Consider the following 27,962-nt stretch of genomic DNA (forward strand, 5'->3'; position numbering starts at 1 on the left):
TCAGAAAGAAGAAAATTATGGAACTAAGGGAAAATAGTAGAAATGTGTGAGAAGGATATTTCTACGCCCATAATTTGATTACTTTTTTGAGGGGGTAACAGTTTTATTGAGAAGTAATCCACACATTCTACAATTCATTCTTTTGAAGCATACAATTCACAGTTTTTAGTTTATTTACAAAATTATGCAACCATTGCCACAATCAATTTTAGGATATTTCATCACCCCCAAAAGAAATCCTGCACCTATTAGATATTGTAATTCTATTTACTTTTCAAAATAATCTTATTCTTCTCATTTGATCTTAATTTACCTCCCAGTTTTTGGTTGTTGACCTTTCTGTGACATTTGCTTTGTGTCCCGGATCTGTTGACGTAGGATGGAGGGGAGGTAGTAGTGTGAACAGAGCGGGCTGTTAGTGCCCTCACAAGATTAAGATTAACAGGTAGATTGCCCTACAAGCAGTTTTGAACATGTAGTAAGAAGTATAGTAAGAGTGCCTCAGGCAGGATCTCACAGCTTTGTTTCCCACAGAAAAACAAAATATATCTGTGTTCAGACATATCAATAAAAATAAGCTAACCACTGGCTAAATACAGCCTCCGTTCATGGCTTCTTCCTTCCTCGCCTTTTTCCTCCTGCCTCCTCAGGACGTGCTTCACCTCTTCCCCCTCCTCTCTATCATGTCTTACGTTGGTATATTCCTTTTTCTAGATCACCACAGGCCTTAATACAACAACAGCCTCTGTACTCCAGTTTTCCATTGGTAAGTGTTTTTAGCAATTATAGCAACTGAACTTGGAAATGTTTGTTTTAATCATAGTGTACCATCAGGATTACAGTGCCAAATGCTTTTAAATTAAGAGTAGGGTAAGTAGCAATGTTGCAGAAAATAATTTAAAACATTTTTAAAATGAAATAAAAAATGTTTAAATGCTACATTCTGTTCCCACTTCTCTCCTGCAACAAGTGATATTTAAAAATGATTGATATAATCCTAAACATCCTGTTATAGCAAAATTACCTTACTAATTATGTTTTTCTCAGATTAAGATTGAAATCTGTTAAATTTCCTGTACTCCTATTGATGTAATGAAAGAGGTAGTTATTGGTGGCTGAGAGAAACCAATTAGGGCTTCATGTTAGACATAAATAATCTATGTTCAATTCAATCATGGATAATGAAAAAATGACTGTATCTGGCAATATTTTTAAGTGCTTTTGCATTAAAACTAAAAATTCCTACTCAAAGCATTCAATAAAATAAAGTACCTTTTGATCAAGTGTTTATAGTTTTGCTATCATGTTACTTTCTGTTCAAATTTTCATAGGTGTATAGTAATAAATAACGTGTAAAGTTCCAAAGGGAATGTTCTAGGTAAAGAAAGATATTGTCTTTTAGATGGAGGCTGGCTTTATTGATTTTGGTGCCATAACATGAAAACATCCTCCAGACACAAGGATCTGGACAGCATCCTCAAATTTCTATTGTCTGTACCCTCCTGTCTTTGGAGATTCACCATTGGTGAAAGGACTGTTTCCTTCCTTCAATTGCCTCCTAGTCCTACTTACATATCTGTGTTCTCAAAGCCAGGGACCCACTGTGGTTGACTGTGTCTAAGAGCAACTTTCTTCCAGTCATATAGTGGTTGCTTTTTTGTCAGTGTGCCTCATTTCAGCTTCTATATGTATTATGTGAAGCTTGCCTAGTTACAGTTTGGGTTATTTCCTTCTCACATTGATAACATTACCTACAATTTACAGACTCTTCAGAAATCCATATGAGGTCAGCCGCAAAAGTATCAGTAAAAACAAAATAATGAGTTTGTTTGAGGTGTTTTTTTTTTATCTATTATTAGCAAGCTTTCTATAATGACCATGTATGTAATATTTTTATAATCATAAACATAAAGTTTTTTTTTTAAGTCTGGTGCTACAAAAACAAAAATTTTTAAACTCCAACATGACAGTCAAGTAACTTAGAGATTCTTAACCAGAATAAATACATTTACATTCACCATGCTATTAATATAAAAAATAAGCTGAGTAATGTTTTCCTGTTGATCTGTATTCTGAGTATTCTTCCTTTTTGTTAGAGCAATGAATATTAATTTCAAATATTATCTTTCTGCAATTAAAGAACCACTTTAAAATATATGCCTCACAGTTCTACTACCATTTTAATTTTATTCAAGGAGACAGAGATCTAACACCAATTAAATTATTCTTCCTTAAAGGAAAAACAAAGGTCTATTTTTGTAAAGAATATACTGTGGAGCTGGCATAGATTCTTTATTTCCTCACTTTTCAGCAGCACCCTACCATGAACAATAGAGATGATGAAAAAGGGCCAAGAAGGGAAGTTACTCAGAGAATGCAGAGCGTGGTACCTGAGACCCCAAACTCAGAACAAGCACCACACCTAATGTCTTGGGACTAGACCCAAACATGTGACTAGCAAGAGCCCTTGATTTCCCCAGAATCCAGAGTGCTGCAGCCGACAGGCCTGAGAGTTGCTTGTGTTATTTTAAGAACGGATTTGAATTTTAAGTTAGAAGACAGAAACAGAATCAGGAAGGAGAGAAAGGGGGGAGGAGAAAGTAAGAGGGGTAGATAGATCAAGTTTATAACTAAAAGATAAACTTAGAAACTTTTTTTGAGTGTCAGTTTTAGAAGCAAAAGCAAAATTTTTACATGTCGTTGTTTGGGATGGAACAGAAAATATGTAGTAAAAGAAATTATAATTTATTGCTTAGGAACTTCATTGGGAAATTTGCTTACTGAATGTTGAGAATAAAATTCTTGAGAACTACACAGATTTGGGTGGCTAAGAAACAATGTAGTAGCAAACCATTACCTGTGTGGTATATGGTACTAAGGTAAATACAGTATAGTGGGCAGAACTTGGCAGCAATAGTTTTGTGTATCTCATTATTGAGTACTTGGAGTAAATAACATTATTGTGTTTATATGGATGGCATGAAGGTAAGACTGGGGCACATACACAAATTTTAAAGATGTCATAACCATGTGTATTCATCCTGAGCTTTACAAGCCCCACAATAATCAAACACAAAAATAGCAACCACAGTCAGGTAGCCATTGCATTTATAGTCAGTTCAAAGTTATATTGAGTGTGTTATAAAAAACACTGTATGTCCATAGTTCAACATTTTATATTTATTTATGTATTGTGGAATTCTTCAAATCTATACGAGTGATGTGGTTAAATTTGGTCAGTCAGATTTAGTGTCACTCCTCAGTAAGTCCTTTAGGATGTTCAGTGTTCATTGTTTGGTGTGATAATTCAGGCCTAACATATGCATTTTCTAGGGGATTCTATCATGATTTTTGACATCAGTGGCGAATTATGTTTATATGCATATATAACCACAATTGAATAAATTATTGTCCTAATGTTTTTATATTGCTCTTGTAAACATTTTCAATTACATGACAAGCGTTACCCAAGAGTCTCAAGTACCTCAGAGATATGTATACAGAAATGTCTTGAATTACTAAAGAGTGTCTTAATAAACTCTGTCATCCTAATGCAGTAATGCCCTCCCAGCTCTTCTAATATATATGTGTGTATATGTATGTGTATATAATATATGCATGCACACATACATATATATATATATATACATATAAATATACAGACTACCTGATCAAAATGAGTTTTAAAGATAAAGCATCTTAAAAATGCAGTTCTGTAAACCAAAAATTTATCACATTATCAACATCTAAATCATCTTGAAAAGCATCTCAGAATATTCTCAGAAGAACTTTTCATTTTTCCATTCCAATGAAGGATCTCATATCTATTTCTGTGCTGAGGTATTGATCTGTTACAATTCTCACTTGATTCATTAGATTCAACTTGTGGAATTTATGGTTGTAGCCTTAGAGGCATTTACCCATTTCCTTTAGATTTCCTCTGGGATAGGAAGAAAAAATTGAGATGATGCCCTTGCAAACCATTATCTTACAGATGCCTCTAAACTGTGTTTTCCCAGGCAGGGTGCTGTGCCCAAGGGAAGTGCTGGTAGTGCTTTGTATCCGTCATTCACTTAAGAATTCACTGAATATTTTCTGTGTGTCCAGCATTGACCTGAGCTAACTTGAACAATGAAAAGATAAAGGAGTGAGAAAACAAAACACTTTTATAGTACCTAGCAGTGTGGTAGAAGGTCTGGATGTGTACAGAGCATGAGCCCTCCTGAGAACCGCCAGATTGTTATAAGCTGAGATGGTCATGTGTACAGGTCCCCATGGTGACAAATCCCAACTAGGTCTTGCAGGATACAGCAATTCAGGTAGGCTTCTTTTTTCTTAAATTATAGATGTTGCCTAAGGATACCTGGGAAGTCTCAAAGTTAAGGGAGATTTTTACCGGTCACTCAATCTGCCAAGCTTGTTCCTAATATATTGTTAATGTGGTAGAAAAGTATCTAGACTCTTACTTGTTGTCTACCCAAGGATTGCTCTTATGGATTTGATGAAGGGAAAGTGGGAAGGGGACAATCACAACATTTGGGTCCTACAAATCTGTAGACTCTTACCTTTGGCAGTATGTTATAGATTATGTATCTATTTGTCAAGACTAATAGTTTCATCCAATACAATTATCAGTGTCACAAAATAACAAAAAATAAAGAATCTCTGAAAGCCAACAATGTGAGTCACTGGAAAGGACAAAAGTTTTCCAGGTAAAGAGACAGAGTGACAGAAGCAAGGCTTAGGATGGGAATGTGAGTGCCCTCCTAGAGTGGAAAGACTGGCCAGGGACAGCTATGAACAATGTCAGATAAAATTGTGTCTGTCAGAAGAGTTAACCTATACCAGCTGGGGGTTTTTAACTTATTTAATAGGTAATAGAGTTCAGAAAAATGGCTTCTTCCGCTCTTGAGCAATACAGAAATACATGCTTGTTCAATATAGCCCAACTCTTTCTTCAGATTAATAGAATTCATCAGCCAAATGGGCATTAAGATAAAACACTTAAAAATATATGCCATCAAGAACAAATAGTTTGGGTTAGGAGGTAAATCTGTCTTGTCCATCATGGTATTCTCAGCCCCTAGCCCAGGGACTCAAAATAAGTAGCAGCTCGTAAATATTTCTTGCCTGAGTGACAAGTAACTATTACAGAGACATTCATATAGCATGTAACCAAGTGCTAAATCAGTGTGATGCAGACATTTCATGCCAAGAGAGGATTTGGGGAGGGTGATCTGAGGCCCTCAATCAATGGAAAAGATGACCCAGAAGGAAATGGAGAATCACCAAAAAACTATACTTTTAGTGAAGCCAGTAGACAAAAATAGTAATCATGTGTTTACTAACTTGTTATTATTGAACTAGCTAGAATCTATTATTTGTCCATATATAGAATTAGTACTTTTTTTTTATGTTTTACTTACGAATATCCTAAAAATTTGGGGTTTTGTGTGCGTATTTATTTATTTATTTTACTGCTTTGTTTTCAATCATCTTAAGACAGAAGAAAGTCATTAAATCATAAATGTTTTATATTTACAGATTAAGATATGAAAATATTATTAGGGCCTGTATTCTCTGTGCATGCTGCAGAGTCTCTGAGATAAGTGAGAGCTACTCATTTTGTATGAGTATATTTGGAAAACTAAAAACTAGAAAATTATAAAAGTTAAAGGCACTCTTATTGATAAATCAAAAGATTGATTTGTAAAAGAAATCTGGTATTATTTCTTCTCAAATACATATAATGAATAAAATGCCACTTGTAAGAGGTATTGTAGTTTCATTCAGCAAAAAGGAAGCAGGTTTTCCCCTCAGGCCTAATTCATATACTTCTGAATTACTTGGAATTGATTCAATGGAGAAACTCTCTTAATTCTTTTAGAACAGCTAATTCAGAGGGGGGAGAAATTGATCTTTCCATACCTTCATATGAATTATTGCTCGTTTCCTCTGTGAACTTACTGAAATGTATTTCTAAATCAGACTCTCATTTTTTCATGACTCACTCTTCTTGGTAAGTAAGACCTTGGGGAATTTATTATAAAATAGTGAAAACGTCTTCTGGAAACATGCAAATCTTCAATTATGAGACTAACAAAATCTCTGGTGACTTGAGCTCAAAACAAATATAAATAAAAACAAAATTTTAGAAAATGTAGTGATAAAATTAGTTTAATACATATGCTTTATAAGGTTAAATATATGTTTTATTTGAGTGTAGATTCTTGGATATAAAAGATATTAAAATTAGTTTTGCTTATGATGATTTTCAGTTTCTCAAAGACCTATACACAAAACTGAAATACTTCTATATAGGACATTTCTGTGTTATCTAAATTCAATAAATAAAGGTTTTGGAGTCATTATAATTCAGGTTATCCTGCTCCATCCTGAAGCTGACCTGTTCCTTTTTAAGGAATGTATATTGTAAGAGACCAGTTTAAATGAACTTATATATATTTCAAATCCACCTCACCGCAAGTTCTTAGGTCTTATTTTAAGTAATAAAAGGGAATATTCTGAAATATTGTAAAATTCTACTAAGCTTCTGTAAAAAATGATTGAGATTTTGTTCATTAGACTCCACCTATGAGTGAAACCATATGGTATTTGTCTTTTCTCTGACTGATTTATGTAACTTAGCATAATGCTCTCTAGGTCCATCCATGCTGTCACAAAGGGTAAGATTTCCTTTTTTTTTTTTTTTTTACAGCCAAGTAGTATTCCATTGTGTAAATGTACCAGTTTTTTTATTCACTCATCTACTGATGGACATTTGGGTTGCTTCCAAATCTTGGCTATTGTGAATAACAAACAAGAAAGAAAAAAGAAAGAGAAAAAAAACCTCATGGACATGGATAACAAACAGGGTGGTGATTGCCAGGGGTGGGGGGTGGAGGAGGGTATGGAGGGATAAATGGTGATGGACGGAGGCTTGGCTTGGGATGATGAACATACAATACAGCATACAGATGATGTGTTGTAGACTTGTGCACCTGAAACTTGTATAATTTTGTTAACCAGTGTCACCCCAATAAATTCAATAAAAAAGAAAAAAACACATAATTATTGAGATTAATTACAAGTCTTTTTGAATTATTAAAATTGACATCTAGTTATTGTTACATGAATTAAAATACAGTTTGAAAGTAGATACTATGCCCTTTCCCTTTTGAAATATTTAATTCATTATCACTCACCTTGATGAGGGTTAAAAAATAGATGTCAGTAATTCATTCATAAATATGTTCTACTAATATTTATTGAGGGCCATTCAAATAGAAGGGACATAGCAGTGAACCACAGGATGAGAAGAAACTGATCACTGATATAGACTAAATAGTTTCTCCTCCATGAAAACTCATCCTATTGCCCCAGCCTGATGTCTCTGAATCCCCACTTTCTCTGTATTTATTTTATGATACTTATTTCACTCTGCTTTGATTTATACACTGGCCATTTCTGCATATCCGCTTTCAAGCTTAGATGTTTCCTTGGGGGCTAAGAAGTATGTACAAGTATCCCTCTTTGTAAATAGGGCAGAATTTTGCTTATAACTAGAACTCAATAAATATGAACTGAATTTAAGTCATAGGTTAAGAAAGGGATTTAGTGATGTTCCAAATTGGTGCTCAATACTATACCCATTGTTGACTACTGAGGCAAGGAGTGTGCTGAATGAACTCAGTGGGCGATATTAGAACTTTATCTGAGGCAGCAGTTTTCACTTTCTTATCAATCAAGGACTCCTGATCAAGGATTCTTCTATCAGAGAGATCTTTAGAATATGCCGTATATATCACAATGCCTCTGCATCTACTGTGTGGAAAAAGAAAACCTAAGACACTGCCCAGCCTTCAAGGAGTTTATTATCACATAGGTGGGGGGGAGGGGGGGAGGAGTTCACATGTGAAAAAAAATAACAAAGAAGGCTAATTGATGGGGTGCAGATAACAGAGAGTGAGAGCACAACCTGTTGGAAAGTCCAGTAAAAAAAGAAGGTCCAGAGGCAAGACTTCATCATTTTGGAGGGAGACTGACAAGAGCAAGCATGTACCACCCAGAGGGTCAGCATCACAGCAGAGATTTGGTGGGTGGAACTCTGCAGGGAGACAAAGCAGGGGCCACTCCAGGCCTTGAGACCAAGGTCGGAGCCAGAACAAGAGTAGTAATGCTGTCTCCAGATTCCTGGGGATAGGAGGGACGGTACTTAACACCTGCTGCCTGAGGTGGGACTGGGTTCTCCTAGAAAATGGGCCAAGCATGAGCACTGAGGTTAGATTATAAGGCCGTGGCCCTGGGTAAAGGAGAGCTGCTTGGCAAGGAACCCGGCAAAGCCTACATATTTTGCATTTTTTTTCTTGTGTTTCTCCCAACTTAGGCTCTAAGTGCTGTGGGCTTGGGAGGAGACTTGCAAAGGGTTGGGCACCTGAGAGTAGCTGGAAATGCATGGCATTCCTTAACTTGAAAGAGGATTGGTCCCTTTGTCCCTTATGATAGGAGTGGCAATGAAAAGGAAGGAATATAAATATTTTGGAAGTGAGGGACTGAGGATAGGACTGAAAGGGAGAAAGGTACAAAAGGGGAGGAGGACAGCTGTTCATTTTATATCCTGTGGTCATTGTCCATCTGCCATAAACTGGAAGAAGTTACCTAATGAGGCTTGGGAATTTCAGCCAAGGAAGTGACTAAAGGGGCAAAATATTAAGTACAATAAATCACATACTGTCACATTTATTCAGAAAGAAAGGTTTGCAAATCCAATAGCCTACTTACTAATAAAGTAAGTCAAAACAAAAATTATTGCTAGTAGCTTCATTTTAAAAATAAACAAATATAAAACAGAAGGTGAGGAGGTATTGTTTTTAACACCCAGCTCTTTCTCTACAGTTTTTGAAAGAGGCCTTTCAAGTTTAAAGGGAGCATGCTTTTAGTGTAAGTACAGAATATTTTTGAGGATTTTTACTGTTCTACTTTATTTGACATATCTTAATTCTTAATATCAGTTTTTAGAAAATGCTTAAAATGGAAATTCTGCTTCCATATAGCGGTCCTTCTTACAACACTGTCCTTGAAATATGTTTCTTCAGTTACAAATATGCTAAATTCCCACCAACGGTATTTTTTGGTGGGCAAAGCAGAGGTATAGATATAAACTCTAGATTTTCATATTAAAATAATTGATTAATTTATATCTTGAGACAAAAATACTGGACATGTTGGTTTTTCTAAACTGACCATTTTCATTAACAAAATAATGATTCAACTCAATTTCAGTCATCGTATTTTACAAAATTGAATTCATTTGCTCTTGACAGATCCAAGAGCAACTCGAGGCTTTCCTTTATGCAGAATGGAATTGTCCTTAATTAAAGTCATGTCTGTGGGCTCCTTTCGGTCACAGTTCCCATCCCTGTCATTTGGGACTGAGAAGCCCCAGGATGCTTCCTGCCCAGGCTGCCACAAAGCATTATCCAATACAGTAACCATTTATTCCTTCCCTGCCTCTTACCCATGAACCAAACTGCTGCCCCTTTGGCTACAGCTTCTGACCTTCAACAAGGCATGAGCTGCTGTCTCTGTGCAGGTGCAGGCCAGGCAATTCGAGCCTGTATTTTATGAGATCCTGAAGCATCTCATGGCAGGATATGTGGGCACGGTCAGACACAGGGACAACAGCTAAGAGAATGCCTAAGAGGGGCTGGGAGACTGTTGGCTCAGCCAAGAGCAGCATTCCCTGTTCAGCCATTCCTCATGCACTTGTCTCAGCTGTGCTCTGAGAATTGGCAAGTAGCCCATGTGGGGCCAAATTCTCATCTTCCTTGGTAAATTTTTTCCTCCATTTTCCTTGAACTCTACATTCCAAATTACTCCAGGGATAACTGATGTACATACAGGAAGGTAATAAGTAACAAAATCAATTTGCTTCAAAGAGTATCAAGCAAGAAACTAGCTCACTGCTAGAGTACACACTTGATTATGTTTTTTAAAAATTTACAAACTAATGGAACAAATTTATATAGATATGCCACAGTAAAAAACATTATTCACAGATACATAAAATCCTATAAAGTTTAGATTTCATACGAGGAGAGGAATAAAACAGACATGAAAACTAAGAAACGTGTTAAACCAGTTATCCTGAAAATTACAGCATCGTATGCTTAAACTCGGGTCCTGTTCATCAGGTAGTACTTCTGTACTTGCCATATTATCATGGTGCTGCTCTACTTACAGTGGATGACTTTGATGCCATGGGCTAATGCCCTTAGGATTTTTCTGGCAAACTCAGTCACAAAGGAAATAAAAATCTAAGTATAATACATTCATTGTTCAACATCATTGTTGTTACTGGAAAATAAACATGTACAGCTGCCTCCAATGAAATATTTGAACAGAAGTTTGTAAAACTATAAAAACATTGATCATCTGTGTAATAATAGTCCATGACTTGCTTGTGGCAGAGTTATTTTAAAGAAGAATTGCAAAGTAGCAAATAAGCTTTGTGTTTCTTGATGCTTTGGGATACAGTGAAATTATTTTCTCCCTAGTGAGCAGTACTGTCCTCCACAGTCTCTCTTAACAAAAAAAGGATAAGTAATTGCCAGAACTGCCTAATATACCAATATCTTCATGTTTCTCATCATCTTTTTCGCAATGAAGAACAAGGCAAGTCTCTTTCTTGAATGCCCTAACCTAATATCCCCAGGGAGTGAGTCCCAATTTCTAGAAGCTTCTCTAAAAGCTCCCCATTCGTTCATTGTTCTTTCCATTCACTACAATCTCAAGTTAATGGTTCTGTTCTCCATTTATCTACCTTGGAAAGATGAAAGGATGTATCGATCCTGTTAAGATTTGCTCCAGTCAGAGCAGGGAGCTCTAAGTAGCCGGATTACATCCATTTCATAACTTTATGATGTTTCTATATCAAATGCTGTTGTTTCCATGCAGCCCCTGGAGCCCTGCTTGTCTCAGGTCTGAGTTTTGAGTAATGGCTGCGGCAGCCCTTGAGCTGCCAGAATCCTCGGCAGGGGTCTGTCCAGACACTCCTCGAGCCTCCAGTATTTATGGGCCCAGCTCTACAATCTAGAGGCATGATTTCAGGCAGTACTTTTCTCCATCTATAAATTCTGCACGATCAGTTAGTGCCCTTCTCTTCCGCGGCCCTGTGGAACATTTAAAAAGACAGCTTGTTTTTCAGGCAGCGCTTTAAGGAAAGAGGCTGCTTCCGGCAACCACTGCTGAGCCCCCAAGAGGACAGTAGCTTCTTCTATTGTTTCTGTTCTGATTTACTTTGAAAAGTCCTGGGCTTGGTGGAAAAAATCATAACCATACAAAAATAAAACTACCCAGGCCTTGGGAGACTAAAACCATATGATTTATCCTTCTACTACAAAAATAAAAAGAAATAGAGAGGGCTGCTGGAGATATAGGCCGACAGTCCCTAATCTGTAATTTCATATTACAAAAAAACTCAGAAAAACAGCAAAGTTTTTTTTTTTCCACCTATGTGATAACAAAGACACACATGACCTGAATTCATTTGGCAGCAAGAACTGACTTGAAATGATTTAAGGCTATTCGTAATCTTTATTTTTATTTTACTACTTATATGACTCTTTATGCACTTCACTGCAGAAATATTGTGTTTAATTATAGAGTGTTGTTGTATAATATATGGTATATGCACCATATTACCTTTCTGAAATCTTTAAATTAATTAAATAATTTGGATCCTGAAATTTATTTTACCTCACAGGATTTTATGGACCTGTTTGGCTATTGTTCTGAGGAAGGGAGAAAGTCTTGAATTCTTAATAGAAAAAATTACTAATATTTCTACTTTTTAAGTGGCCTTGATTTTATACCAAATCAAGCTGTTCTTTAAGTTGTTTTTATGACAACTACCCAAGAGGGATAGGAAAAAAGGAAGAAATTTCTTTGTGAATTTTAGAAACTTCTTGCCTAGCAGGTATTTATAATCTCCATACATGCATATTATAGTTAATGGGCTATTGCACAATTAATAGATTTACAATGTGCTTATTATGGGCTTCATTGATTTGCACATAATTGCTACTTGTTCATGTGCTTGTGTGTTTTGGCGTTATAAACTCTTAACAGCTCTTTAAGATTCTCTAAACCAGTACTGCACAGAAGCAATCCAGTTAGCAAATCCCAGAAATTACACGTTCCCTCTGACTTTTGTTGAGTCCCTGAGGCTCATGAGGGTCAATGTAGCTTTCATTCAGGTTCGTCTCCAACATAGTCCGAAAATGAATGGCATGTTTCTAGTGTACACAAACAATTACTTAAAAGTCATTTCATCCAGCCCTGGCTGGTGTGGCTCAGTTGGTTGGGCGTCATCCTGTGCACCAAAAGGTTGCCACTTTGATTCCTGGTCAGGGCACATGCCTGGGTTGTGGGCTCGATCCTGGGGGGGGGGGGGGGTGCAGGAGGCAGCCAGTCAATGTTTCTCTCACATTGAGATTTCTCTCTCTCTCTCTCGTCCTCTACTTTCCTCTCTTTCTAAAAAATCACTAAAAAGTCTTTTAAAAAGTCATTTCATCAATGTTAATTCAATTATAATGTGATAATTTCTTTTAAAGAATATTTTAATTGAGCCAACTCTGTATTAAGTAATAGAGAAGGAAATTATAATTTCTTATTCTATTTCCAGTGTTGTCCTGCATTAAAATACATTTATCGTTTGAATGTGCCAGGCTAAGCAAATTGGAAAATGAACTACGTAATCTAGACTTCATGTTCCAGGTCCTGTGATTTAAGACACTTGTGAAATGTAGGAACGCACACACAGTACATGCTTCAGACAGGTTTTGTGGACCTGTGTCCAGGTTTTGTGGGTCCACATTTGAAGCTTATACAATATGGCTAACAGCTAGGATCTCTTTAAGGAAAAATTACATATTCAAAAATAAGCAAAAATGTGAATAGAGTGAGAAATTAAATCACGACCAATTACAGATTTTTAGAAGCTCACAATTCCACAAACATCACAAAATCCGGAAATATAACATCATAGTTAACTAAGCCGAAATGCTCTGTAATAAATTTTCTTTACAGTTTTTCACTGCATATTCTTAAATCATCTCTTCATATGACAATGTTACAATATTTTCTATAGAGAGAATAAAAAAATAATTCTGCTCCTAGCTTGGTGGATCAGAGTTTTGTTTTTTTAATTAACGTTTTACCTTCACAACTCCTTTTTGATAATATCATTTAAATGTTTAAGATCATCATCAAATTGAAAAATCTCTATTTCTTTCAGATATTAACTGTAAGATTTCAGGTCATTTAAACTTTTCTTGTGCAGTGACTAGTCTTAACTACTCTTTGAATTGACACCACTCATTAAGTGATCACCATTGGCCTTGAGTCATGATGCTAGGTGCGTTGGCACGGTGGACTGCAGGTGTGTTCTTGGAAGCTCTTTCTACACTGAAAATGACTACACTATAAAATGGAAGTTACCTGCATAACACACTAACCAAAAATAACCTATTTCCAACTCAACGTCCCCTTAGCTGGATCTCAAAAGCAGCGTGGCCACTCCAGTATCACTTAACATGAGAGGAACATGGTGAGGGAGTATTCAGAAAGGAGACGGTCTTAACCACTTGCAAATGTTATAAAAAACATGGTCATATGAACACATTGCTAGAGATCCTCCCAGAGTCTTGGAAAGTACTCATCCAAGGGAGAGTTCCTGAAGCTTAAGTCTCATTAGCTTCATGGTTAATCTGTTTCTGCCTACACTGTCTACTGTCTGCACTGACATGTTAGAATTGAGCATTACATTTATATATGTTATATAGATACATGTGTTTAGTGTGTTTTTTTGTTAATCCTCACCCAAGGGTATTTTTTCCATTGATTTAGAGAGAGTGGAAGGGAGGGAGGGAGGAGAAGAGGGGGAGAGAGAGTGAGAGAGAAAGACAATGATATGAGAGGGATACATCGATTGGTTGCCTCCCACGCACCCAACCGGGCCAGGGATCAAACCTGTAACCCAGGTATGTGCCCTTGACCAAGAATCGAACCCACAACCTTTTGTTGCATGGGCTGATGCTCTAACCACTTAGCCACACAGGCCAGGGTCATGTGTTTACATTTGATAAACTTACTGTCATTTCCAAACTTCTTTAATATCCTCCTGCAAGTTGCTTCATCTTTCCTTTCCAAATACCAATCATTCCTATCACCTTCCCTTTATTTAGTACTTTATTGCTTTTGCTTATCTCAGTAGATATATGTAGGGATCATGGAGATTTCAATATGCTGCTGCAGCTAGTATTCTGATTCCCAATAATAGTCATTAATGGAAAATAATACTTTTTTCCAATGTGTATATTTTGCACCATGTATTTTTTTTACACTCAGAATGTTTCTATGTCTTTATGACTCATTTTTTTTTTACAAACAACTTTTGTTGCTAGTATAAACTGGGAAAGGAAAAGAGCACTGGATTGGGAGACAAGCCATACTGTTCTTTCTCTGCTAATTGACCTCACATCATAACCTTGACTAAGTGGTAGAGACTGTCTGGACCCCTCACAACTTGTTTGTAGAGTGAGAGTGTTCATCATGATCTCTTAAATGTTTTCCAACTGTGGTCCTAAATCCTAGACCTGGGTGACAAGAATGAACTGTTAGTTAACCGGAAATACATTTTGTCTGAAAATATGGTTATGATGTTGTTTGTTTTAGTTAAGGCAACATCCTCAAGAAATATCAAAGTAGTTGCCAAATCTTTATTCAACCAATTGTAATTCATTTATACTTATAGCTTGTTCTGTTACCAGAGAAAGATATTAAATAGAGGAACAGAAATACAGCATCAGCTGAGCCATGTAATGTTGTTACCCAAACAATACTCAGCATGAGAGATTGAATGTGCCCTTCTCTGGCTCTTTCTAGAAGAGCATCAATCTCTATGCAGCTTATCCGCTGGAAAGCATTGTACAAAAGAGATAATGACAGTAATAATAAAATAATGCTGTAATTGCATTTCCAAAAGACCCACTTTATAAACTTTAACTGACTAAGTCTTTTCTAGATTTATTTCATTCATTCATTCAACAACTATTCACTGAGCTCCCATTCTATGTGAAGCAGCTCTCGCACTGGGGAGACAGGATTTGTGAAACAGATCTTTGCCTTGGTGGAGCTAAAATTCTGATGAGAGGAGGTAACCACCAAACAAATGAATATATCAGGGAGTAATTAATGCAATGAAAAAAATAAATCAGGAGTCAGCAAGCGAGGGGTAGTGTTTTATTGAAGGTAGCCAGGGGAAGGCCTCTGAAGATGTCTCCACTGAGCAGAGGCCTGAATTGTGTGAGAGAGTTGGCTTGGCAGAAGACACAGCCAACATAAGAGCCATGCAGACTGGACTGGTATTGTTTCACCACAAGAGCCTTATGTAAATGTCAGTACCAAATGATGTTTTACTTCTTAAGTGGGAAAAGCTGTTCAAAGGGTACACGTTTCCTAGTTTTTCCTGAATGACAGCCAAAGAGAAGTGGGACTGAATCACAAGAAAGTAACTAGGTTTTTGAGTTCACATGTACCTTTAACAAAAATAATACTGTTAATAATTGGTTGACTCATTGATTGTTTGATTGATAGATTAATTATTGTGGCTTGACTCCCTATAACAATAGTTATTTATCTATTTTGTAAATTATAATAGGGATAGTGCTATTTAAATATAACTAGAGGTAAAGGTTGATACCAATTCCAATTGTAATTTTAAATTCAGTAAAGTGGTTCATATGTCAAACCAATGTTACAATAAAATATTTGTTAGAATTATAGTGATGAGACTTTCTCACAGTAAAATGAAGCAACCAGATAGAAATAAGCTTTGCCATTCTTTTTATTCCTTTATTTTTAAATCACAAGTACCAGGTACTGTTTTATACTTTTAAATATTATTGTTTCTCTATAGTAAAATAATTGTTTCAGAAACAGATTTACAAGCTATTATGGAATTTGTTATTTGGAATATAAATGTGTATTACACTGGTACCTTAAGTGTAATCCTGATTACAGTATTATATCAGGTTAATGCTTTTCACATAATTAAAATTTTCTGAATTGTGCAGTGTTAGGATACTGCTTCTTTTGGAATGCAGCTAGCTTTTAAAAATCTCTTTTAAAATGTCCTTCTATAGATTTTTAAAGCAAATGACAAAGAAATTATTTAGAAGGTTAACATTTTGTGTAGGTTCTGAGAGTCCTGTTAGGGGTTATCACATTTATCTGGATGACAGATGGTCTAAGGAGGTGGTGTTGATGGCAAAGGAAAGGTATAGATTTAATAAATATACAGGAGGAGGGTCTGCAGGTTTGGATGGCTGGTTACTGGGGCAAAGAATGGAGGATGGGCAGGGAACCTGCAGAGAAGGTGATGCCCAAGTAAACATGATGCTTCTTCTCTGTGTAGTTTTAGTGTGATCTTCTATGGTGAAACCTGAGAGAGAGCTGAGATGATGATGAGCAGGGTACTTAGGCTAGAGGTGGTTTAATCCTTTAGATTTTTCTGTCTTTACCCAAAACAGGGCTATTATGGCCTTGAGTCATGAGTCTGAGTACAAGTAACAGCACAGAAGCTTGTCCCAACATGTTCTGACCATGTGAAAATGTAACACTATTTAGGAAAAAATAAATGTGCTTTGTGCACCAGAAGCAATATAGTGAAGTGGACAAACGCAAGGGGTCTGTCTGGTCTGTCCATTTGGCTCTGAGTAAATTTCTCAAGTTCTCTTTGCCACAGTTTCTTTCCTTACTTGTAAAATGGGCATGCACATAGACCTCTTTATAGCAACCATAATTGCTCTCTTGAGTTACTAGAATGTTTTTCTTTATGGGTGCTATTAAAACTCTAAGTGATCAGATTTTCTGTTTTCTTTGGATGATAGGAACTGCAAAATCAAATTTCCAGGCCCACTCCAGCAGTTGTATAGACCTTTTGAATTGTATCTCCTTACACTGATACATCTTGTTACCCTACTCTCAGAGCACCTTCTTTTTCTTACCAAGTAGACTAGTCTCTTTCCCACTAACACATTTACCAGTAATGCTAACAAACAAATAGATAACTCATTTGGGTCTCAGTTTCATTCCCTTATTGAACTTACAGCATTTCCACTAACGAGTTGGGAAATCGCCCAAAGTAAAAGAAACTAGAGAGAAAAAAATGTGCTGTAAGTTCTTTGATAAGCAGTAATTTGATTTAATGTTTAGCTACTTAATAAACATGGTCAGAAATTTGCTCCTTTTTCTAGGGTAAATGAATTTACAAAATGAAACAAAAAATACTGAATCATAGCTGATATCTATTAAGTAGTGTGGACTAAACACTGTTTTCTAGATGTTTTTCATGCATTAACTCCTTAATCTTCACAACAGTTATATAAAGAGATTACTATTATTATTCACCTTTTACAAATGTGTAAATTGGGCACAGAAAAAGTAAGTGACTTGCCCAAGGTCACACAGCTAAGTTTCAATGCCCTGGTTGCAACCCTGGCAGCCTGGCTCCACTGCTCACTCTCCTAAGCCCTCACTTCTTCTCTGGAAGATAGCTTACTTATGTCAGGGGAAATTTCACTCTAAAAAGTGAAGTAAAAATATTATATAGAATTATCAGTAGTGCTGACGAGCCTTGAATTTATTATCATATAGACTCCCCTCATATGAGAAAAATTAAATAAGATTTATTTAAGGATAAATGATACATTATAAGATGTACCTACCATCAAAGATTTTTTTCATTAATCCACAAAATTCAATTTAGAGTAACATTTTTCTATAAGGTTACAATATTATTTTATTAGATTTCTTTCTAAACATAAAAGTGGGTATTTTTTCCCTAAGAGCAGTGTATTAATCTAATCAAATATTCAAACAAACAAAATAAGTCAAGTTAAATAGACAAGATAATGTCTTATTATCAAGAAGATATTACATTTGAGAAACTTTTTTTAATGAAGTAGAAAATTATTCCTGATGGAGATGTCAGAATTTGTGCCTTGGGGATGATATTTTGTGTGGATTATGACTACTTTGAATTACTTTGCAAATTGCTTATTTTCAATTATGCTGGACCATTCTAATAAGAATTTACTAGTAAGTTAAATAATTCATTTGACTATCATTATTCCCATTACTTTATCAGGCTGATAAAAAGATACCAGAATTACTTGTGTAATTTGTCTCTGGTATTTTTATTCCAAACGCAGACTGGATTGTGATCCAAATCATTTTAGGGCGCTTTTTTAAATCTGAAGTTTTTGTGTTTATTGATTTCTCAGAGAGGAAGGGAGAGGGAGAGATAGAAACATCAATGTGAGAGAAACATTGACTGCTGCCTCCTGCATGCCCCCCACTAGGGATAGAGCCTGGAAACCCTGACCAGGAATCAGACCTTGACTTCCTGGTTCATGGGACCACAGCTTTTTTATCCACTCATTCATTTATGGGCACTTCCGCTGCATCCAAAACTTGGCTATTATAAAGAATACTGCAGTGAACATAGTGGTGAGTATATTCTTTCAAATCAATGTTTTGATTTTCTACACATATATTCCCAGAAGTGGAATCTTTGGGTCATAAGGCAGTTCCATTGTTAATTTTTTGAGAAATCTCCACACTGTTTTCCACAGTGGCTGCACCAATCTTCATTCCCAACAATCATGAGGGTACCCTTTTCTCCACGTCCTCACCAACACTTGTTGGTTGATTTATTGATGATAGCCATTCTGACAGGTGTGAAGTTTTAATTTTAATTTCTCTGATCATTTGTGATGTTGAGCATATTTACACATGTCTATTGGCTATCTATCTGTATGTCCTCTTTGGAGAAGTATCTATTCATGTGCTTTGCCCATTATTTTTAAATCGGATTGTTTGTTTTCTTGGTGTTGAGTTGTACAACTTCTTTGTAAATTTTGGATATTAACTCCTTATCAAATGTATCATTGGAGAATATGTTTTTCCCTTCAGTAGGTTGTCTTTTCATTTTGTTGATTTCCTTTGCTATGCAAAAAACTTAGTTTGAAGTAGTCCAATTTGTGTACCTTTTCTTTTGTTTCCCTTGTCCGAGGAAATATATCAGAAAAAAAATTTCCTACAAGAAATGTCTGAGATTTTACTATCTATGTTTTCTTCTAGGATTTTTATGGTTTCAAGTCTTACATTTAAGTCTTTAATCCATTTTGAGTTTATTCTTGTGTATGGTGTAAGAACATGGTTTAATTTTATTTTTTTGCATATATATGTCCAATTTTCCCAGCACCAGTTATTAAAGAGACTATCTTTACCGCATTGTATGTTCTTGCCTCCTTTGTCAAATACTAATTGACCATAAAAGTGTGGGTATATTGCTAGACTCTCTATTGTATTCCACTGACCTATAGGTCTGTTTTTATGCCAGTTTTGATTATTATGGCCTTGTAGTGTAGTTTGATATCAGGTAGCATGATACTTCCAACTTTGTTCTTTCCCAAGATTGCTGTGGCTGTTCAGGGTCTTTTGAACTTTCATATAAATTTTTGGGATATTTGTTCTAGTTCTGTAAAATACAGTATTGGTATCTTGACAGGAATTTCATTGCATCTATAGATAGCTTTGTATGGGCATTTTAATTATGTTAATTCTTCCTATCCATGAACATGGTATATGCTTCCATTTATTTGTGTCTCTTCAATTTCTTTCTTTAGTGTCTTATAGTATTTAAAGCACAGGTCTTTTATACCATTGGTTAAATTTATTCTTAGGTGTGTCTGTTTTTTATGCAATTATAAATGGGACTTTCTTAGTTTCCCTTTCTGATAGTTCACCATTAGAATATAAAAATGCAACTGATTTCTAGATATTTACTTTGTATCCTGCTACTTTACTGAATTCCTTTATCAGTTCTAGTAGATTTTTGGTGGAATCCTTAGGATTGTCTATATACAGTATTATGTCATCTGCAAATAAGGACAGTTTTACTTCTTCCTTTTCCATTTGGATGCTTTTTATTTCTTCTTCTTGTCTGATTGCTATGGCTAGGACTTTCAGTACTATGTTAAATAAGAGTGGTGAAAATGGACATCCCTGTCTTGTTCCTGATCTTAATAAAAACACTTCAGTTTTGCCCATTGAGTATGATGTTGGCTGTGGGTTTATCATATATGGGCTTTATTATGCTGAGATGTGTTTTCTCTATTCTCTCTTTGCTGAGAGTTGCTTTTATCATAAATGGGTGCTTAATTTTATCAAATGCTTTTTCTGCATCTGTTCATATGGTCATGTGAATTTCATCCTTCATTTTGTTTATGTGATGTGTCACATGTATTGCCTTGTGGATATTGTACCAGCCTTGCATCCAAAGACTAAATTCTACTTGATCATGATCTCTTTAATGTATTGCTAGACCTAGTTCATTAATATTTTACTGAGGATTTTAGTATCTATGTTCATCAGAGTTATTGGCCTGTAATTTTCTTTCTTTGTAGTGCCTTTATCTGGTTTTGGAATTAGGATAATGCTGGCCTCATAAAATAAGCTTGGGAGTCTTCCCTCCTCATGAATTTTTTGGAATAGTTTGAGGATAGGTGTTAGTTTTTCTTTGAATGTTTGGTAAAATTCACCTGTGAAGCCATCTGGTCTAGGTATTTGTTGGGCGTTTTTTAAAATTACTGTTTCAATTTCACTAGTTGTAATCTGTCCAGATTCTCTGATTCTTTCTGATTCACCTTTAGAATATTATGTTTCTAGAAACTTATACATTTTGTCCAGATTGTCTAATTTGTTGGCATATAGTTGTTCATAATATTTTTTTATAATTATTTTTATTTCTGTGGGGTCAGTTGTTACTTATCCTCTTTCTGTTCTGATTTTATTATTTTGGGTCCTCTGTATTTTTTTCTTGATGAGTCTGGTTAAAGGTTTGTCAATCTTGTTTGTCTTTTCAACAAACCAGCTCTTGGTTTCATTGATTTTTTTTGTATTTTTTTTAGAATCAATTTCATTTATTTATAGCCTGAAATGTGTTATTTTTTTTCTTCTACTCATTTTGTACTTTGTTTGTTGTTCCTTTTCTAGTTCATTTAAGTGTAAAGTTAGTTTATTTGAGATTTTTTAATTTCTCAAGATAAGCCTGTAATGCTAGGAATTTCCCTTAGGACTGCTTTCACTGTGTCCCATAGATTTTGGGTTGTTGTGTTCTGATTTTCATTTGTTTCAAGGTACCTTTTGATTTTTTTCTTGATCTCATTGTTAATCCATTTATTGTGTAGTAACATGTTATTTAGCCTCCATGTCTTTCTGTGTTTTTCAGTTTTTTCTTGTGATCGATTTCTAGTTTCATACCATGATGGTCAGAGAAGATGCTTGATATGATTTCAATCTTTTTAAATTTATTGAGACTTGTTTTGTGTCCTAACATGTGGTCTAGCCTAAAAAATATTCCATGTATACTTGAAAATAATGTATATTCAGATGCTTTGGAGTGAAATACTCTGAAGTTATCAAATCAATCTGATCTAATGTGTCATTTAAGGCCGCTGCTCCCTTGTTCATTTGGTTAGGAAAACCTATCTATTGATGTCAATGGTAGTGTTAAATTCCCCTACTACAACTCTCTTACTGTTGACTTCTCTGTTTATGATCATCAAGATTTGCTCTATATATTTAGGAGCTCCTATGTTTGGTGCATAAATGTTTGCAATAGTTATATCCTCTTGTTGGATTGATTGCTTTAGCATTATCCAGTGCTCTTCTTTGTCTTCTGTTATGGCCTCTGTTTTGAAGTTTATTTTGTCTGATATAATTATTGTAACTTCACCTTTTTTTTCCCTTTTTATTTGCATGAAGTGTCTTTTTCCATCTCTTTACTTTTAGTCCAGTCTGTGTATATCATTCATTCTGAGGTGGGTCTCTTATAGACAACATATATGTGGGTCTTGTTTTCTTATGCAGTCAGCTACTCTGGGTCTTTTCATTGGAGCATTTAAGCCATTTACATTTACATTTAAAGTGATTATTATTTTTTTTAAATATGTCTTTATTGATTTCAGAGAGAGGAAAGGAGAGGGAGAGAGAGAGATAGAAACATCAGTGATGAGTGAGTCATTGATTGGCTGCCTCCTGCACTCCCCTGACTGGGGATCGAGCCCACAATCCGGCATGCGCCCTGACCGGGAATCTAACCCCGATTGCCTGTATCCCAGATCAACGCTCAATCGCTGAGCCACGCCCAGCCGGGCTAAAGTGATTATTAATAGGTATATATTTATTGCCATTTTATTCTTATAACTATGTTCTTCTGGGCCTTTTTTTTCTTCTTCTCCTTCTCCTTCTTCTTCACCCTTTAACATTTCTTATAATACTGGTTTGGTGGTAACAAACTCCTTTAGCTTTTTCTTGTCTGGGAAGCTCTTTATTTCATTTTCAATTTTAAATGATAGCCTTGCTGGGGAAAGTAGTCTTGGTTGTAGGTCCTTGCTTTTCATCACTTTGAATATCTCAGGCCAATCCCTTCTGGCTTGTAATATTTCTGTTGAGAAATCAGCTGACAATCTTATGAACCTCCCTTGTAGGTAACTAACTGTCTTTCTCTTGCAGCTTTTAAGTGTCTCTTTTTATTTTTAACCTTTGCAATTTTATTTATGGTGTGTTTTGCTGTGGACCTCTTTGAGTGCCTCTTGTTTGAGACTCTCCCAGCTTCTTGAATTTGTGTGTCTTTTTCTTTCACCAAGTTAGGGAAGTTTTCAGTCATTATTCTTCCAGTAGGTTCTTGATTCCTTGCTTTCTCTCTTCTCTTTTTGGTTCCCTTATGGAACCAAACCCCAACACCCAAAGTGGGTGTTGTTACACTTCATGTTGTCCCAAAGGTCCTGTAAACTATCCTCATTTTTTAAAATTCGTTTTTCTTTTTGCTGCCCAGATTGGGTGTTTTCTGCTACTGTGTCTTCCAAATCACTGACTTGATCCTCTGCTTCATCCGGTCTACTGTTTATTTCTTCTGGTGTATTCTTCATTTCTGACTGGTCCTTTTCTGTGGTTTCTATGTTTTTTTTTAAGAATGCTATCTCTTTGTTGAAGTTCTCACTAAGTTTCTTGAGCTTCCTTATAACCATTTTTTTGAACTCTATGTCTGTTAAATTGCTTGCCTCCATTTCACTTAGCTCTGTTTCTGGAGATTTCTCCTGTTCTTTCATTTCAGGCATGTTTCTTTGTCTCCCCCTTTTGACTGTCATTCTGTGTTTGGTTTGATGTATTAGGTAGATCTGCTATGACTCCCAGTCATTCTCTATGTGCATTCTTTTGTAAATCCTTGCTTATAAGCCTTCTCTTGAGCTAGTCTTCAGTTGGTTATTCAAAATGTTCAATAATTTAGTTGTAATTCCAGTTTGGTTCTGGGAAGAGGTGAGTGTAACATACTGCCATCTTGGATCTCCTAATGCTTGTAATTTTGACTAAGTAATTTTAAGATGTCCGTTAGAGATAGCAAGTAACAGTTGGGTATACAAGTGTGAATCTCATGGGAGATATAATCCTGGGTATCATATGTTATAGGTGCTATTTAAAGCCTTGAAAGTGGGTAAGATCGCCAAAGCAGGCAATGTAGATAAGAGAAGGGAAAAGCACTAAAATTATTTGAAGTCAAGAAGGAATAGAGCAACAAAGGGGACTAAGAAGCAGCAGCCAGTGAAGTGGGAGAAAAATCAAGGTGGTGCAAGCTAAAAGGAGAAAATACACAAGAAAGAAAGAAGGATCGACTGTGGCAAATCCTGCTGAGAAGTTAAGTAACCTGAAATTGGGGAAGTGAACTGTTGATTTGACAACATGGACTTCTCAGCAGCCTAACCAAGAGCAGGTTCAGGGTAGTGCTTGAGAGTGAAAGCCTGTGTGGAGGGGGTTGGAGGGGAGAGTTGAAGAAGCGAAAGCCATCACTGGATAACCCTTTTGAAAATTTTCGCTGTAAAGGGGAACAAAAATAGGATAGGAAGGAGCAGGAGGTATGGGTGTGACTTCAAGAAAGTTTTTTTATAAGATGGGAGATTCTTTGTATGTTTCTAGGATGTTTGTATGATGATAGGAATAATCCAGGAAACTCATTGGGAAAAATTGATAATGCAGGAGAAAGAGAGTGTAAATCTTAAGGAGCAAGAGGAGATGGGATCTAGGCCACATGAGAAGGTTCACCACTGATTAGAACAGAAACATTTCATCCATTATAACAAGAGGAAGGCAGAAAATACTGGTATGGATGGACAGAGAATATGATACTTGTAGATTTGTGGGTGAAAAAATAAGGTAATTTCTCTCTTTGTTTCTACTTTTCTTAACTATATTTATTGCATTGTTAACCTAATAAGAATGAACTTAGACAAATGATTTTATATGAAAATTTTTAAAAATTAAAAGTAAAGTAAATAAAATAAGTAATAAATAATAAAATAAGTAATAAAATAAATAATTAAAAAATTTTAAATTAAAAATAAAATAAAAATGAAAAAATAAATAATAAAAAAACAGTATTCTTACACTTAACTTGCCAATACAAAGCAAGTTATTAAGATAGCATGAATTCCCAACATCATCAATGAAGTGTTGTTTGGCTGCAGGATAGATTCAGGGCATTATGTAGATATGCGACTTAGCAGAGGAGTAGAGATGATGGTATTTTTATTGCCATGCATATATGTCATGCATATTTATATATATCCATAAATTGTGGGACAAACTATAAGACAGTAAGAGGCCAGAAACATTGTTGATAAAAATATCCATCACTATATACTATGGGGTTGACTAAATAACCAATAATAATGTAAATAATAGTTACAGTAAATAACTATAGGTTTATCTGTATCATTTGTCAATTTAAAATCAAGACTTGACAACCAAGACTAACTAGAAACAGCACTGATGAGGTACCTTTAACACAGAATATCATGTCCTCCCCCAAACCATGGATATTTCAGTAGTATTTGTGTGTGTAGCTCTACATGTGAAAGCCAGATTTTGTAGACTGTTCGATTGGGGTTCTCAGTATATCCTAGAATTTCATTAATTTTATTTATGAATACCAAACTTTAGGGACCCTTAATCACTTTGTAGATTACTTCTACTCTTGCTGTGGATAAAAATGAAAATCTATGAAACTCATATGCCTCTAAGAACCAAAGAAAGTATTTGCATTTTTAGACCAGTTCAAGTCCAACATTAGCTCTCACACCATGCTTTTATATCTATGATTCTAAATTACCTTTTCTCCTTCAGCAATTCTTTAAATCTTTGCAAAATTGCTCCTTTAGAGTGAAGGGAGTGATATGCAGGAGAGAAAATAGATTTGTAAAAAAAAGGGGGTGTTTTGCATTTGATATCTGGGTTTGTCTTTCCTTTCTAGTTTTAAATGTCATTTTCAGCAATTAAAGATCCTTGATTTAAGAGTAGAAAGAAAAAGGCCTGTGGCAGGTGATACCTGGTTATTGTCTCCTCACTGAATGAGAGATGTTCTGAGAGATGTGAGAGCTCTACACCACAGCATCTGTGAGTGGGAGTTGGGGTTGGCATTAGCCACCTGGGCACACTGGGCATCCACTTATCTCAGGCAGAGTCAAGTAATCATTATCAATCTGGGCAAGGACAGTCTTATTCTGCAGACTGAAGTCTATATGGCAGTGTGGTTGCAATTCAGAAGGGTTTATGTGAAGAAAACTTCATGGAGTATATGTAGAACAGCTATACTCAGAGTGGGCATGGAGAATCATTTATTCCTTGGACTGGTGCCATTTGGAATGGTAGTTTGGTAAGAGTAGCCTCAGAGTGACTGAGGCAGATAGCCAAAGCTGACTGTTTCTCTTGTGGAGGTGGTCCTTCCAGCTGGGGACCTCCCTACTGCAGTCCACTAGACATGGGCAATGCCTCTCCTCTGATTGGCCACTTATACCTTGTAACCCAGTCCTGATCTTCCACCTGTCCATCCCTATGTTGGAGTCCCTTTGCCCTTTTGACCATCTTTTCATATGGGAATCCTTTAAGGTAACCCTGGGCTAGTTCTATTTCCAGGGTATTTGATCTCTAGCAACTGTGCACCTTTGTCCCACTAGGGGTGGAAGTGCAGCTTCATCCTGAGAGATAAAGTTTTATCCTGAGGAATTGTTGAAGGATTAATTATAAGCAGGGAGGTAACATAATTCAGTTCACTTGTAGAAAGAATACCGGCAACAGCGTGGCTGGATGAGGACATGTGAGGCTGGAGAGAGGGAAACCAACTAATCACTATTGCAAAGCCCTGGCAAAAGCTAATGAGGGTTATTGACAATGGTGAGGAGGCGATGAATGCAAAAGATATTAATATTTTAGATATGAAAGATTTAATGACTAAGTGGCTAAGGAAAAGTGAGACACCTGCCAGGTGCCTTTTTGTTTTATTTTATAGGTTCATAATCAACTTAATCTTACAACATTGAGATGGTAGCATAAGAAAATAGACAGGAGAGAAGTCATGTTTGTTATCAAGGTCATCTTTGGACACATTTTTATTTTGATGTTTATCAGCTTTGCTTCTTGCTTCTCAATTTGTAAAACAATTTACAAGAAATTGAATTTTGTAAGGAAGATTTTTGGTTATCATTTGTTTTATCCTTTCCTTTTACAGGGATTCACCTTATACAATTTGCTTTTAAGTACTTACAGTGTATGCAGCATATAGGAAGCACATAAATACCACTTAAGTTCTTTAGGCTAATTTGAATTTTCTTGTGAAATAAACAGATTGTCTGCCAGACCTCATTCTTGTTTGCATTGAAGTTTGTCCCACATAATCCTGGCAGTTTCCATTTCCAATCTCACAGTGTGATATTTATTTTAAGCAACTGCTTATGAAAGGTAGAATTTAGCAAGATCAAAGTGACATAAGGTGGATTTCTGTTTGAGCCCAGGGTTGCTGGGTAGCTTTCCTTTGAATACCTTTTCTTGCATGTTTTTCACCTATTTTGACTGTGAGAATAAATCTGGGAAAACTGCCGTTTGGCCTTTTAGCACATTGCCAGCTTTGGTGATTGCAAACTAACTGGTGTTGTACTAAACACCACTGAAATAAACTAAATGAGTCTGATGAAAGCTTGGAACTCTTGAGTGCTACAAATGTAAAAATTCAACAGATGCCATTTGCTGTAACTAAGGCTCCTCTAGCAGATGGGTGAAGGTTGAACAAAAATTGCACCATATCTTTTTCGCTTCGTTCATTTGTTTTTAACATAGTGTTAAAAATCCTGCTATTCAGTGACAGTAAACTTCTGGCATATGTTTCATGACTATTTTGGGTATCTGAAGATCTTTGAATTTACAGTTATACTATGTTTTATTATACGAATTCATTGAACATGCAAAAACAAATTTTTATCAGAGTTTTAAAACTCTCTTTGGTGTTACTATTTCCAATATTGAAAATAATAATGGGAAATAAATGCCAAATAGTCACAATGGGTTATAATGCCCCTCTTTTAAATCTTTAATGTTGTGCTATAAAGAATAATATAAATCATATTTTTCATTCATTTAGTACTTGAATTTTCTTTACAATATTTTAGTTTCTCACATACTGTCTCATCATTTAAATAACACACACAGAAGATGGTATTTTTATTCCTCATCCAGTTTAACAACTTATATACCATTTAATGCAATCACTATTAATTTATATTAACTTTCCAGAACCACGATGCATTATCAATCATCCTATAATATTTAGATATTTCTTAGCATAGACTTAAGTGCTTATTTTATCATTTAATTTAGAAGTTGGTGTATCTCTAAATAAATCTGCAATTTACCTTGTTTGCCTTTTTTCTGTTTCCTAAAATTATTTATCAAAATAATATTTATCAGAACAGTTCACAAGAAACTTCAGCATAGTTAGAAGAATGAGG

The 27,962-nt window shown here is 35.6% G+C and overlaps 1 protein-coding gene across 2 annotated transcripts in view; it reads left to right on the plus strand.

Annotated features, from left to right (window-relative positions):
* RELN (reelin) overlaps nucleotides 1–27,962 on the plus strand; it is a 484,957-nt gene that overhangs the window by 245,455 nt on the left and 211,540 nt on the right. For both annotated transcript variants that reach the window (XM_081147442.1, XM_081147441.1), the window contains exon 8: nucleotides 715–766. In XM_081147442.1, coding sequence (XP_081003568.1) covers nucleotides 715–766 — 52 coding nt within the window. The remainder of the gene's footprint in view (nucleotides 1–714; nucleotides 767–27,962) is intronic.

The sequence above is a fragment of the Miniopterus schreibersii genome (genome assembly GCF_964146895.1).
Source record: "Miniopterus schreibersii genome assembly, chromosome: 9".
Classification (NCBI taxonomy): domain Eukaryota; kingdom Metazoa; phylum Chordata; class Mammalia; order Chiroptera; family Miniopteridae; genus Miniopterus; species Miniopterus schreibersii.